The sequence below is a fragment of the Hirundo rustica genome, chromosome 2, assembly GCF_015227805.2.
Source record: "Hirundo rustica isolate bHirRus1 chromosome 2, bHirRus1.pri.v3, whole genome shotgun sequence".
In the NCBI taxonomy this organism is placed as follows: domain Eukaryota; kingdom Metazoa; phylum Chordata; class Aves; order Passeriformes; family Hirundinidae; genus Hirundo; species Hirundo rustica.
In genome coordinates, this window is record NC_053451.1 from 20,746,008 (window position 1) to 20,759,485 (window position 13,478).

The following is a 13,478-nucleotide window of genomic DNA, read 5'->3' on the forward strand; positions in this document are numbered from 1 at the left end:
GTCAGGCACCATAGTAGGAAATTAATATTCAAAGATTAAATATGCTAACTACTTTAACTATATAAACCAACTAATGATTGGGACGTGGAATACTAAGTAAACAGTGTGGAAATTGGAGATGTAACAACAAATTCTGACATTTGTCAGAAGGATGTGCATTTTACACGCATATTGCACAAGATTAGCGAGGGTCTATATCTGCCACTCCTCCTGCTGCTGTGCATTGCTCCCTCAGAGGCAGTAGTCTGAGGCTTGGCCACTGCCTGCTGTTAACCCCTTCTGTGTGTTCAGCCCAATGCAGACAATCAGTGTTTCCCCTGTGACAGTGGAGATATTAACAGAGGCTTTATGTTCCAGGACAGCACCTTTTTAGCCGAACGTCCTTCTGCAGATGAGTCAACTGTCAGCAATGCCTTGCCCTTTGATTACACCAAGCCAGATTCCAGCTCACACAGTGAGCAGTCCAGTGACAATGAAATCCAGCCGAGACCAGAGAACATTGACTATGAAGCCGGTTTGGCACCTGAAGCTCCACTTTCCCCAGAGGTTGATGTAACTTCTTTGCCTGTTGGGCAGAATTTAGAGACTTCTCATTTAGTCACTGCACCAGTGTTAGAGCCTGATTCTGTGGACTCTCTGGAATGGCTTTCAACCCCCAGTTCTTTAGATGGTAAGTTAATGCCATTGACTGAAGCTTAAATCTGGATAACAGTGTTTCCTGATACTCACCAAATTATAGTTCACTGAAATGGGTTTCCAGAAAAGTCTAAAAATCTTTCTCTGCCAATTTTTTCCTTTTGTGTGCGTGTGTATCCAAGAACTATATACCAAGGTAAAATGCTCCTAATAGCTAATAATGCCTGTTTCTCTCTTCTGGAAATGATACATACACGGCACTTTTTAAATAGCATAGAAGTAATTTTGTATGTCTTAACTTGGCCCATGGAATATCTGAATGGAAAGTGGGAGAGGTTCATTGAGGTCCTTAGGACTTCGGCATACAAACGCTGGGATGTATTATGGAAAATGTGGAACACAGATCTACAGATAATGAAATTAATGAAATTTGACACTTTTTATCATAAACAGCATCTAACTGTCAATTTGTTTTTATTTTTAATGTTTGAAGATACTGGGCTGTCTGAAGAACTTTTGCCTTTAAGTCCTTCTCACCTTGTGCCTGAAGATTCTCCATCTACTGATGACTATGCAGTTCCTCTGCTTTCTGCACCAACAGTGGCCTCTTCCTCAGTAGAGACTGATAATAAAGAGAGGGAAGAAGTAATCCAAGGTAGTCCTGAGGGCAGTGACAGTGCAGACTCTGTGGAAGAAATTTCTTTTCCCTTAGAAGTGCCCCCTATGGAAGATGAAACTGATATATTTCTTGGAGATAGAGTTGTAAATGATGATGGGTCTGGTTCAGCTTTTGATGGTTCAGGAAAAGAAATGGAATCAAGTATCTGGCCATGGGAAGAAGCAACCCTGGAACCAGTTTTCTACCCTGGTCCTGATAGCTGGCTTGAAGATGACAATGAGTCTTTGTTAATCAAAACTGAGGATGATATTCCTGAAGGCATGATTTTAGACTATATTCTTAACTCTGGGAATAAATTAGATTATGATCTTTCCAAAGATGAGAATGAAGGGATAGTCAATATAAAAGATCTCCTTGATGAGTCTGAAATATTTGTCTTTCCAGAGACTACAAGTCCGCAAGTACCTCTGTTACAGACAGAAGAGCCATCGTCTGTGGAACCATCTACACAGACAGAAACCCTGGGCATGTATGATTCTTCTTTTGTCATGCCAACTGGAGAGGCCCCTGTCTCACCACCATATACAGATCTGTCTGTGGAAGATAGTCTCCAAACATCTACAGGGACTGTCAGTATGGAGCAACTTGAGGAGTCTAGTGTAGGCCAGAACATAATCCCTGAAGTAGTTGAACATCAAAGCGAAGACAGGGCAGTGGTGGAAGAACTATTCACAGGGAAGCAGCCGGATATAATGGAAGCTGCTACAATAGGACGCTCGGACACAATCTCTTTAGAAACTATTCTGACTGCAGATCCTTCTGTGGTAAAGCCTGATGCTTCCAGAGAGGAGCAGCAAGCCGTAGATTCATCACTGGCAAACCGAGACACTCCTGGATCAGCAGCGAAAGAACCAGCTGATGTTTGGCCGGCTGACAGGGCGCTAGAAACCTCCTTAGATCAGACAGTGCAACCAGCAATGCCAGCAGTTACTCAAGGTTCAGCTCCATTTCCTCCTGGAATAGATCACAGCACCGTCCTAGAGGGCTTTGCTGGGCAGGACGGTACAGACCGTGACACACGTATTTCCATGAGCTTCAGCACTGCTATGGATTATCAAACAGCGAGTGTAACAGCAAGCACCATTGAGCCTCCATCCCATCTCCATCCCGTGGGATCCACGCCATCATGGTCTGTGGCTACCTCAGCAAATCTGGGAGATGAAACAACAAGAGTCCTGGATGTTTCAGTAGACCTGGGTCGTGTTAGCACTATCCACTTTTCTCCTGAGCACACTGAAGAAGGAAGGAGAATGACTGAAAGTCACATTGAGCTAACAACGCGTGTCCAGTCCACAGAGATGGCCAGTGTGGCTTGGGCCACGCACGAAACTCACTATAGCAGTACCGTCCCGTCCCGAGCTCTAGTTGTGTTCTTCAGTCTTCGGGTTACCAACATGATGTTTTCAGAGGACCTGTTTAATAAAAACTCCCCTGAATACAAAGCCTTGGAGCAGCGATTCTTGGAACTGGTAAGAGTCACTTCTGTGCTAAATGTCCATTACCAGATAGGCAAAAACTGTTGGTAAATTATTTTTAGGCATCTCTTTTTTGCAGAGGGCAACTTAAAACTGATGTTTACTCCTAATATTTGTGTCCCTCTGTGGGGAAAAGCCTGTGTGGAAATGAGTAGTGGGATGCTGTTCATCTTTTATTCAGACAGTAGTTTCTCTAAGGGAGAACTCCTTAGCATCATGGACCAGCTGCTCTGCTGGTGTCAATAAATATAGCAGTGTAGCTGAAGTCACTACCACACACTCCCCCTGCTTGCTTCCAGAGTGCTCTGTATTTAGTGTCTAGGGAGAAAGATGCAGGAAAACCTAGGGCTGTGAGCAGGTACCTTTTCTGCAACACATATAGCCTGTCCTAAGTAAGAGGTAGCTCATGGAACTAAGCTGTTCCTAACCTGGCTGGTGACTTGGAAAACCTCAGAGGAGTTACACAGCAACAGCTGCCAAATTTTAAATGGGAAATTCCCCTCTTCTGACTGACACAAGCATTCTGTTGTGAGATGGAGTAAAGCAGAGAGCGGGAAGGGGGACATGCTTGAAGGAAATACCCTGTGAAATGGCAAATATTGCAGGTACTTGGATCAAGGAAGAACACAGCGTGTGTCCTGAGAGCTGTTTCTGAACTGTAGATTTTTAGAAACTCCCTGCAAATTGTTATAGTCTTAAGAGCTGAAACACTCAGGCTCCTGGCAGGCTGCCAGCACAGACCTCGGCTGGGTAAAGGTTAATGCCCTTGATGGAGGATTTGGATAAAATCATTCAGACTCTCTCTGCTGCTGTGACAGTGCACTGGCTGAGTAGAAAGAGACTCAAAGATTCAGATTTTCTGTCATACCCCCTGTGTTGCAGCTGGTGCCCTACCTTCAGTCAAATCTTACGGGATTCCAGAATCTGGAAATCCTGAACTTCAGAAATGGCAGCATTGTGGTGAACAGTCGAATGAAATTTGCCAAACCTGTGCCTCGGAACGTCACCAACGCTGTGTACATGATCCTGGAAGACTTCTGCAACACTGCATATCACACCATGAACCTGGCCATTGATAAATACTCCCTGGATGTGGAATCAGGTAAGGACAGCAGGCAAATGCAGCTTAAACAAGGGATCCATAAAAATTTCTGGTTTAACAGCTAAGGATCCCAACAGCTCAGAGGCTGCCCACTGTTTTTCACAGGCTGGGCTTTAGAAATACAGCCTTTCATTCAGAAAAAACAAACAAGTGAAAATCTGCTCTGGGACTGAAGAGATGAAAGTCAAAGTGGGACCCAGACAGAGAAAGCTCTATGGGGTCCATATAGATTTATGGAGAAAAATTAACTCATGGAATAATACTCTGTATGATGCCCCTGTATTTGAGCTGTGGAGTGGGGGAGCAGAAGGCTCAAGGAGAACACTGGTGCCCATCTCTCCTGCGCTTTCATGTGTGGTTTAAACTCACTCCACACGGTTATTCCCACAGGTGGTAGCCATTTTATCTGCCAGGTGGGCATCTGCACAGGTAACAGCTGCTGCCTCATGCTTGGGGTAAGGTCTTGTCACCAAAAAGTGACAGGCCCTCTTGCTTCACTCCTCTGATACAGGGAGAAGGTTGTTTTGGTTTTTTCCCCTGTCCAGGTTAGCCGGTAGTTTACGATATAAACAACCCAGGAATATCTCCTGTTTTAAGGTTAGAGAAGAATAAGTGTGCTGACCTGTTTGGCATATGGTTAACTGTTCTTCCCAGATAGGTCTCTTTTAAAGATGGTCTAATTAGCATGGCAAATGTTCTGATATTGGCTGCTTAGCTGTGTGCCAGCCTCTTAAGCCTGATGCAAGTGAGATGTCTTGAATGCTACAAGCTCGTGTTCCTTGCAGACAAAAAGGCAAATCCCCTCACAGCAGATGGTGAGTGCCTGGCATCCCACTGCCCTTCCCCATATGCTGCCTAGGTTTTCCATAGCAATAAATACAGGGGATCACCTGTGGTTTACTCTTTTGTAAAACAGAGTTCCAGCAGACAGAGAAAATATGAGGTACTGTCTGTTCCAGTATGAAAAATATCACTTCATATTTGCTTTTTTGACTCTTTGTTGGGTGGTCTTAGCCATGCCACTGGCATGTGTGGAGAGAGGAATATTTGCTCTAGTGCTTGTTCATCTTAGGAGAACCTTTTGTTTCTCAGGAAAGATGCACACTGGATTTTTGTGGATTAACAAGAGACCATTAGAGATGGCAGCCAGCACCTTGCCTCAGTTAAGGCTCTCCCCTTTCACTATCAGTTTTTGCTCTGTGTATTGTCAGGTGAGCAAGCAGATCCCTGCAAGTTCCAGGCCTGCAACGAGTTCTCTGAATGCTTAGTGAATCGCTGGAGTGGGGAAGCCGAGTGTGTCTGCAATCCTGGCTACCTCAGCATCGATGGGCTGCCGTGCAACAGCATTTGTGATCTGCAGCCAAACTTCTGCCTGAACGACGGCAAGTGCGACATAAGCCCCGGGCAAGGGGCCATCTGTAGGTAGGTCACCTGCTGTTGGAAAGTGTGCTTCCTGGATGAAAACTCCTATTGTCTCCTCTGTTGTAGCGTTCCATAAGATTTGTTCAAAATTCTGCACAATATTGTGCAAAGAGTGAGTAGATTGTGATTATCATTCATGTCGTGCTGCTCAGTGTGAGTCCCAGTATTAACATTAGTTTTCTTATGTGAATATCATAAATGAGACAGTAACAAATTAATAGAACAGAAACATCAGAAAATGAAACTGTCTAGGAATAACGGTTGTAATGGAGCACACTCAGTTGTTCAAATCACTTTTATTGACCTTTGGGTGCAGAATTTACCTCCAGAGGATTTCTCAAATTACAAAGTGTTTGATAGTGTCATGTCACCTATGAGAGCTAATTCCACAACAGAAATTTATACCTGAGCATCACGTTGATAGTGCATATATACATTAAATACAATGCTTTTGGCCTGAAAAAAAAGGCAAAAAGTAAATCACTGTATAATCACTGTACATTTGGGAAAAATCATGTGGGTTCATAGAAGGATGAAGGAACAGGGCCCCAGATATTTGCTTAAAAAACAAACAAACAAACAAAAAAACAACAACAACAAAAACCCACAGATACATGTGAACAAGATTGCTGTATTTTGCAGGTAATTAAAAAGACTTTGCGCAAGATACAGACAAATTGGTGATGCCCCTGACACAGCACTTTACTTTTTTACTTTTCAAACAATGTAACATTGTATTCTAAAAAAGAAAATATGCCTATCAACAAAAATTAGGAAAAGTGCCACAAAGAAGGGTATTACTACTAGTAGTTATTTATGTTGCCTCATGTGATTTTCTTTTTAAAGTTTACCTAGAACTTCTTTAAAGTCAATCTTAGACTGATAACTGTTAACAGAAGAAATAAAAATGATTTTTAAATAATTTAAAAATTGGATACTATCACAGATGCATTGTACATTTAAGTATTTGTATGATAATGTTAATCAGAAGTAGGTAAGTATCTGAAACCAAGCATGTTGCAGCCAGTATTTATTAAAAACTTTTTGAAATTTAAAATATTGCTTACTATTTTTGGAAAGTGTTTTAGATCATTATGTGAGAAGAGTTAAGTTACTGATATTTCTTATTAGTAGGGTTCATTGCTGTGCATGGTCATAATATGTTACAATACTTTGAGTATTTTACAGGAAATATCCCAAAAACATATAATGCAAATTTATTATTTTTACTGATATATTTAAAGTCAATAATAACGACACTATAGTTTCTATGTTCAAAACAACATTAAGGCAGAAATGCTGAATACTGTTTTGGGCAACCATTCTGGAGATACAGTCTTGGACATGTGCTTCCCTCAAGTAATTAATTTTATGTCTCTATTTAGCCATTGTGAAGGTCACAACACTAGGAGGAATATTCTACTCAGCTAGCACACCTTAACATTTGCATTACAAGATGATAAAGAAAACTGCTTTTTACCTTTGCAGTGTCACAGTCATGGCAGGAGTTTTTCCTCAGTCCAGTTAACACCTCACAGGACACTGTAAATTTCATTAAGTACAGGTGTTTCCCACCACAAATGCATTATTACCCTTTTGCTATTTTACTTACCTTCATTCAATTCTGTCATTTGGGGTAGTTCATCCTGGAGAAGAGAAGGCTCCTGGGAGACCTTTTTTGTGGCATTTCAGTATTTAAAGGGGGCTTATAAGAAAGGTGAGGACAAACTCTTTGGCAGGGTCTGTTGTGATAGGACAAGGTGTAATGACTTTAAATTGAAAAAAGGTAGATTCAGACTAGATATAAGGAAGAAATTTTTTTACAGTGGCAGCGGTGAAACACTGGAACTGTTTGTCCAGAGAGGTGGTAGATTCCCCACCCCTGGATTGGATGGGGCTCTGAGCAACCTGATCTAGTTGAAGATGTCCCTGCTCATTGCGGGAGAGTAGATGACCTTTAAAGGTCTCTCAACTCAAACTGTTACATGATTATCTACCAAAAAATATGTCCATAATAATAATAGCAATAAAGAAAATTGGTACTTGGACAAACCAAGTTATTGGGGTGACTTAACTGAGGGCACATCATAACAGGAACTTAAATACATGAACCAAAGCTTTTTCTGGTGAGTAATTTCACTGTGTTTCTCTGTGGCAGGTGCCGTGTGGGAGAGAACTGGTGGTACAGAGGGGAGCACTGTGAGGAATACGTGTCTGAGCCACTGGTTGTGGGTATTGCAATTGCTTCTGTGGCAGGATTCCTTCTTGTGGCATCTGCTGTCATCTTCTTCTTGGCCAGAACCCTTCGAGACCAGTACACAAAGAGTAATACTGGGGACTCCCAGGGGTAGGTGACACCATCTAATATTTTAAAGCACGTCAGCTCCAGTAAGGATAATTCTGTCCTAAGTCTTGTATCACACGGTTTGCAAGCACCAGGATGTACAGGCACCTCCAAACGCCAGGCTTCCTTAGTCTATGTGCTGCCCTCCCAGGCTGCAGAGGAGCTCACAGTGTGTTTATTGCTCCCCCAGGCAGGGTGACAGCCTCTCGTCCATTGAGAATGCAGTTAAATACAACCCCATGTATGAAAGTGACACGACTGGCTACAGCCATTATTACCGGAGATATCCGCAGCTAACGTCCTACAGTTCCACCAGTGCAGAGACATCCACAGACTACAGCAGTGAAGAGATCAGGCACATTTATGAAAACAGTGAGCTTACTAAGGAGGTAAATGACCTTGCTTTCATAGTGGCATGGGAAAGATCATGGCAACAGTAAGCTTATTCCTAACCTCAGAGGTGGGCTCGATCTTTCCCCAGCGTTTATGCCCTAGATATAAACATGTTGCAGCTGCTGCAACTATTTTAAAAGAAGACAGAAAAGCTTGCTTTCCCTGCTTGCTTTTGGAGAAAGTTATGGTTTTGTTCTGACCTGTAATGAATTTCACATAATAAAGGAGCTGATCCCTTAAGTAACTTCATGGGAGTTGGGGAGGTTTGATGTATGACTTGACACAACATTTACCTTTTAAAGCCAACTATCTTTTTTAAGAGTAGTTGCACATTGAAAAATTGGTACATCCAGACATTTTCAGAGAGTGCTTTTGTTTTGGGTGTTTTCTGATTGTTTTTAAAGTCTAAGTCTTTCTATATCCTGCAAGTTAGATCACATTTCTTCCTGTATTCACAGTAGTATCCAAGGTTTACTCTAGAAGGCTAAAGAGAAGGGATTTACATCCCAGAACTAACCACAGGTCCCTAAGCAGCTGTGAGAGGTGTGAATCCAGTATGTAGCTGGTAGGCTGGTGGTAGGCAAAGTATCTCTGAGAGATAAATGGCTTTGGCAAAGCCTGTTGAAATGCTACACACTGTCCAAACCCTAGCTGTGATTTAAAAGTGCAGTATTAGTGAATCCAAATGAAGTGCTTCACTTAATTTATTTTTTTTTTTTTAATTTAGAAGACTTATAATAAAATACATAAAATAAAGAAGAGTTTTAGCATTGGAGTGCCCACTTTTAAACTCCACTCTTTGAAATAGCAACACATTGAAGCTTTATTTCCCAAAACCCAGAAATCAGTTATTTCAGTAGCATTCTGATTTCTATTATGTACTTACAATTCTGTTTATTGTATTCTAGGAAATTCAGGACAGAATTCGAATTATAGAGCTCTACGCTAAAGACCGTCAATTTGCAGAGTTTGTTAGGCAGCATCAAATGTGAGTGAAATGTCTTGTCTGGATAACTAATTCCTTTCATAGTTTGTCCTGTGGCCTTTACTACATTACTATCTTTTTTTTTTAAGGTTCTGGAAATGCTGGGGCACCAGAGGCTAAAATTTCAACATTATTTTTGAAGAGGTTCATTGCTTTTTACAGTATTTAATAATCCCAGAAGTCCTAGGGGAAAAAAAAAAAAAAAAAAGGCACTGAAGAAGAATCCCAGAGTTAGTGGTTATCAGAGCTCCAACATCAATTTAAGTCCTTGAAAGCACAGAGAGAATCTTATTAATTCTTCTGGTGTAATTCCCATTGCCCAGTGTTTTGTTTAAAAACAGAAATTTTTAAAAACTAAAAAAAAAAAACTTATTTATCTTGAGTTCTCAACATCTGGCAACTGATCAACAGTGGACAGATCACTGTTGGTATGGTGGGCATCAACTGTAACAGAAACTTTACAATTCCAAACAATTAATCAATCTGAGCTGCATGCTTTGATGAAAGCTAAGCACAAAGAAGGTCCCCAAGGACTGAATTGTTTGCATACACGCTTGGATGAACTGTATTCCTGCTGTAGGAAGCAGCAAACTGCAACTTGCTGGGTTACTTTGAAAGATACTGTAGTACAGTTCCTTGGCATCCTGTTAAAATATAGCATCCTATTAAAATATATATACAGCAGCAAAACACTTGTGTTCCCAGATCTTCAGCAGTATTTTATTTTAATTGAAAGGAACAGCAGTTCCCTTTTTTCCATGCCAGTTCATTTCTTCATCTTGAAAAGGATCAGTGTCTAAATTTTCCACAGCTGGAAAGTAGCGAGGGCCGCCTTGTATAAGCCTTGAATCCAATGTTTGAAAGAGATGAACTTAATCACTGCTTTTCTGTTTTTCATTTCAGGAAGCTCCTTTAAGAAAAAAAGAAAATGCTAGAACACACATGGGAGATAAATGCTACCTTGCTGCCCCAGCAATGGACTCAGATGTAACTGCAAAGTTACTTATAGTCTTAACATTTTATGGATGGATGCAGATGTTTTCTAAATGAATGGCTAAAATGTACAGATGTCTGTTTATCTCAGTTTCTTCTGGCTTTTCCATGTAAAGTGACACTTTTAAGAGATGATCAGAAGTGGCAGAGTTTATGAAAGTGCATGTTTCTTCAACTTCAGAATGGACATTGAAAGATTTTGTATGCAAAGGCAAAAACAAAATCTCCTTGGATATGACAAGATACATACATCAACCAAAATAAAATGCACATTGAAAATCCCTGCCTGGCATTTTATCCCCTCACTGGAGGTTCCAGTGGCAATTTTATGGCTATAAAACATTAGCAGAAGGAAATATTTGATTTGCAGAGGAATCAGTTGTAGGGGAGAACTATTGTACTAGGGTTACGTTAGCGTAATTTTAAAACATTCACAAAATTTTAAAGCGGATACAATCAAAACCTTCCTGGAAAAACTTTTCTTCTGTACAGATGCCTGATGTACATTTTACCACCTGGCATTAGCAAAGCAGAGGAAAGCACCGAGCCTGCAGCCCCCCCCGAGGGCTCTCCCTGGAAATCAGCATCACCTCTGCCTGTCAGTGACCCCCCAGGGGGACCTGGCCAGGCAGGACGGTGCTTCTGCAGCACACGACAGTGTCTTTAAGGCCAGGATGGTTGGTTCTCCAGCTCATTCTGGCAGACACACAAGCTGGGGAACAGAAGGGCTTCTATCATACAAATGTTCTGTGAAGCTTAAGTGACTAACATTGATTTTTACCTTTTTCTTTTTTTTTTTTTTTTATTTTATTTAGACATTTTGTTTCATATTTTGTAAGTTAATTGCATTATTTATTGGTTGTGTGTTTCCTGCCCAGCTTGTTTTCAGAATGGATTTAGTTGTTGAAATAGAAAGCTGACTAGTTTTAATAATGAAATACTACACTGGCATTTGTGCCCCTTCTTTTATATCTATATTATATTTAGTGTTTACTCAGTGTTGAATTCAGCCAACTAATATTTGAAATTAACTGAACTGGGCAATAGCCTGCCATGAGCTCCCTTTCAAAATCAGGTGCTTAAGTCCATGCACATTTGGTAGGTGTCAGCACTTTCCTGCAGGGAAGGGAAAAACTGAAATTACTTTTAGTTTATTGGAAATCAGCATAGAATTCCTTAAACAGAAGAAGTCAGCCTAAATCATTTTGAAATAGGTGAATTGGGATTAGAACTTCCAAGTAAAGAAATGGAATTTTGTCTTCAAGTTATGAAGAGAGCTCTGACTATATGTTAAGCTGTGTTGGGGCTCTGTTCAGTCACCCAAGGTCTTTTGTTTAAGTCATTAACACAGCTCTCAGTGTTAGGGCACCAATTACAGTCACATTAGCTTGTGCTAGCAAAAAACGCCAAGTGATTTATTTCTACATCCGTAGTTCTCGGCCCACGTGTGCCAACAGCCACCTGAAACTTTCTAGAGTTAAAATAATAGTGGAAAATACTTTATTGTCTTAGGCAGCTTGGCTAAAACGACAGAATATTTCAATGCAATTTCTCTACGTGTCCTGGAGAACCCCGCTGGATCACTCGTGTAGTACCTTCTTGCCTTGAGTGGCAGGGGATGGGTATCGGAGCCACGCAAATGTTGAAGAATCCTTATATAAACCACTGAAAGCCAAACAATGCCAGACAGCAGGAAATAATACGGTGCTGCTGAACATTGGGACTGGATGTTATGAGACAGAGGACCCGTTCTACTGGCTGGCCCACAGGCGGTCAGAGCAGCTCCAGAGTTTCCGAGGCACAGCCCACTCTCGTGGCCCTGCAGCAGCGCAGCACGGCTGAGCCACCCCATAATAACACCTGGGCCTGTGGTCAGAGCACTGAATTGCTGGGACTTGTTTCTGCGCAGCTCAGCTGCCAGCCCTGGGAGATTTGGTGCTGCTCCTGCTGGGTGCAGCAGTGGATGGCAGCAGGGATCACAGAGGTTTTCAAGGTATTCTGCTGTACACAAGCTGAGATGAGGCTTGGTTTCACTGAGTGTGAGGTGTTTCAGTGAACTTACAGTGGTATTTTCTTTGTTTGTGTGTATACATATGAACATGACGGTATCTTTTCACTACAATAAAAAATTGTTTCCAAAATATTTTTTCTATAACATTCATGTAGAAACTATGAGCTTGACATGGAGAAGGCTTCTCAGCCATGAGCATTTGTGTGTGTAGGATCAGAAAGTTGTTTATCAGAGTTGGCTGAGCTGTTAAACTCCTTTGCTAACAAAAGTGCCAAATACAGTTCATTAACACTTGCAAGATTATAGTCTGAACATTCATGCTGGAAAGCACATACCTGAGTCTTTGCTTTTGGTTAAACTTTTTTTGAAGTTGTTTCACTCCTAATCAAAAAGATAAGAACTTAATGAATGATTGCCTTTCTTTGATACTTTCATAATCCAAGGCAAAGATAAAGAACTCTAAATATCCTAAAAAAACCACCAAAACAAAAACAAAAAAACAAAAACCAAACAAACAAACAAAAACACACCAAAACAACAAAAAAAGCCAACCACCACCCAACCATCTCTGGGTACAAATCTATCAGTCTGTTATCGGTTGGCATGTGCTTTTTCACTTGATAAAAGTGAAAAGTGCAGGTTTGAATGACTTGGCTTAATTTAAGAGCATGGAAAAAAGCAGGTATTGTTTACTAAATGCTGTCAGGTCTATCAGCATCTGTGGCTCTCCTCAAGGCTGGAAACACAGAAGAAAAGGAGGTCCCCCAGGATGCTGCCAGCTGCTCCTTTAACAGAGGATCTCAAACACACAGCAGCCCAGGCTGGATCTCTCATGGCCTCACTTTTAAACCTCAAGGCAGCAATCCACAGTGGTAGAATTCTACCAGGGCCAGCTATTCTATCAGAAAACAAGTGTTCAGAGCTGCAGGACTATCAGCATTTCAGGAATTGTGTAGTCTTGTATTTGCTTTTTCACAAAGCACAGAGCTCTACCCAGGAAGATGCTAAAAGATACCAAGTTACTGGGTCTCTGTTCCATGAAGCTCCAGAGTGTGAGCTTCATGTAATGCTGGATAACAGTTTAGTTTCAGAAAATGGGCTTTTTCAAGTTCTCAGAGACAGCTGAAACTACAAATTTCTCCCATCTCCTCCAAACCAAGGAAGTGCATGAATAAACTTTTTAGGTTTTAAGAACTTACAGCTTAAATGTTGGAATGAAAAAGCCTTTAATAAGCTTTAATAAGATTTTCATTCACAAGTCTCATTAGGCCTGCTGGAATTGGTCCTTATTCCAAAGAGCTGCAGGAGTATGGGAGGACTTTGGGCCCTCTGCCACATGGATTCTGTGAAGAGAGGCACACAAAGGTGCTAGAGCTCCTGCACAGGCACAGTCATCTCATCCTGTAAAACAAAGGTGCTAGAGCTCCTCCACAGGCAC

The 13,478-nt window shown here is 41.3% G+C and overlaps 1 protein-coding gene across 1 annotated transcript in view; it reads left to right on the top strand.

The window, feature by feature from the left end:
* Nucleotides 1-10,120, top strand: part of IMPG2 (interphotoreceptor matrix proteoglycan 2) — a 51,178-nt gene extending 41,058 nt beyond the window's left edge. The window contains exons 14-21 of the mRNA XM_040055767.2: nt 358-670; nt 1,121-2,784; nt 3,673-3,892; nt 5,104-5,314; nt 7,473-7,661; nt 7,849-8,047; nt 8,960-9,039; nt 9,940-10,120. Of these exons, the coding sequence (XP_039911701.1) occupies nt 358-670; nt 1,121-2,784; nt 3,673-3,892; nt 5,104-5,314; nt 7,473-7,661; nt 7,849-8,047; nt 8,960-9,039; nt 9,940-9,952 (2,889 nt within the window). The 3' untranslated portion in view covers nt 9,953-10,120. The remainder of the gene's footprint in view (nt 1-357; nt 671-1,120; nt 2,785-3,672; nt 3,893-5,103; nt 5,315-7,472; nt 7,662-7,848; nt 8,048-8,959; nt 9,040-9,939) is intronic.
* Nucleotides 10,121-13,478: the final 3,358 nt, after the last annotated feature.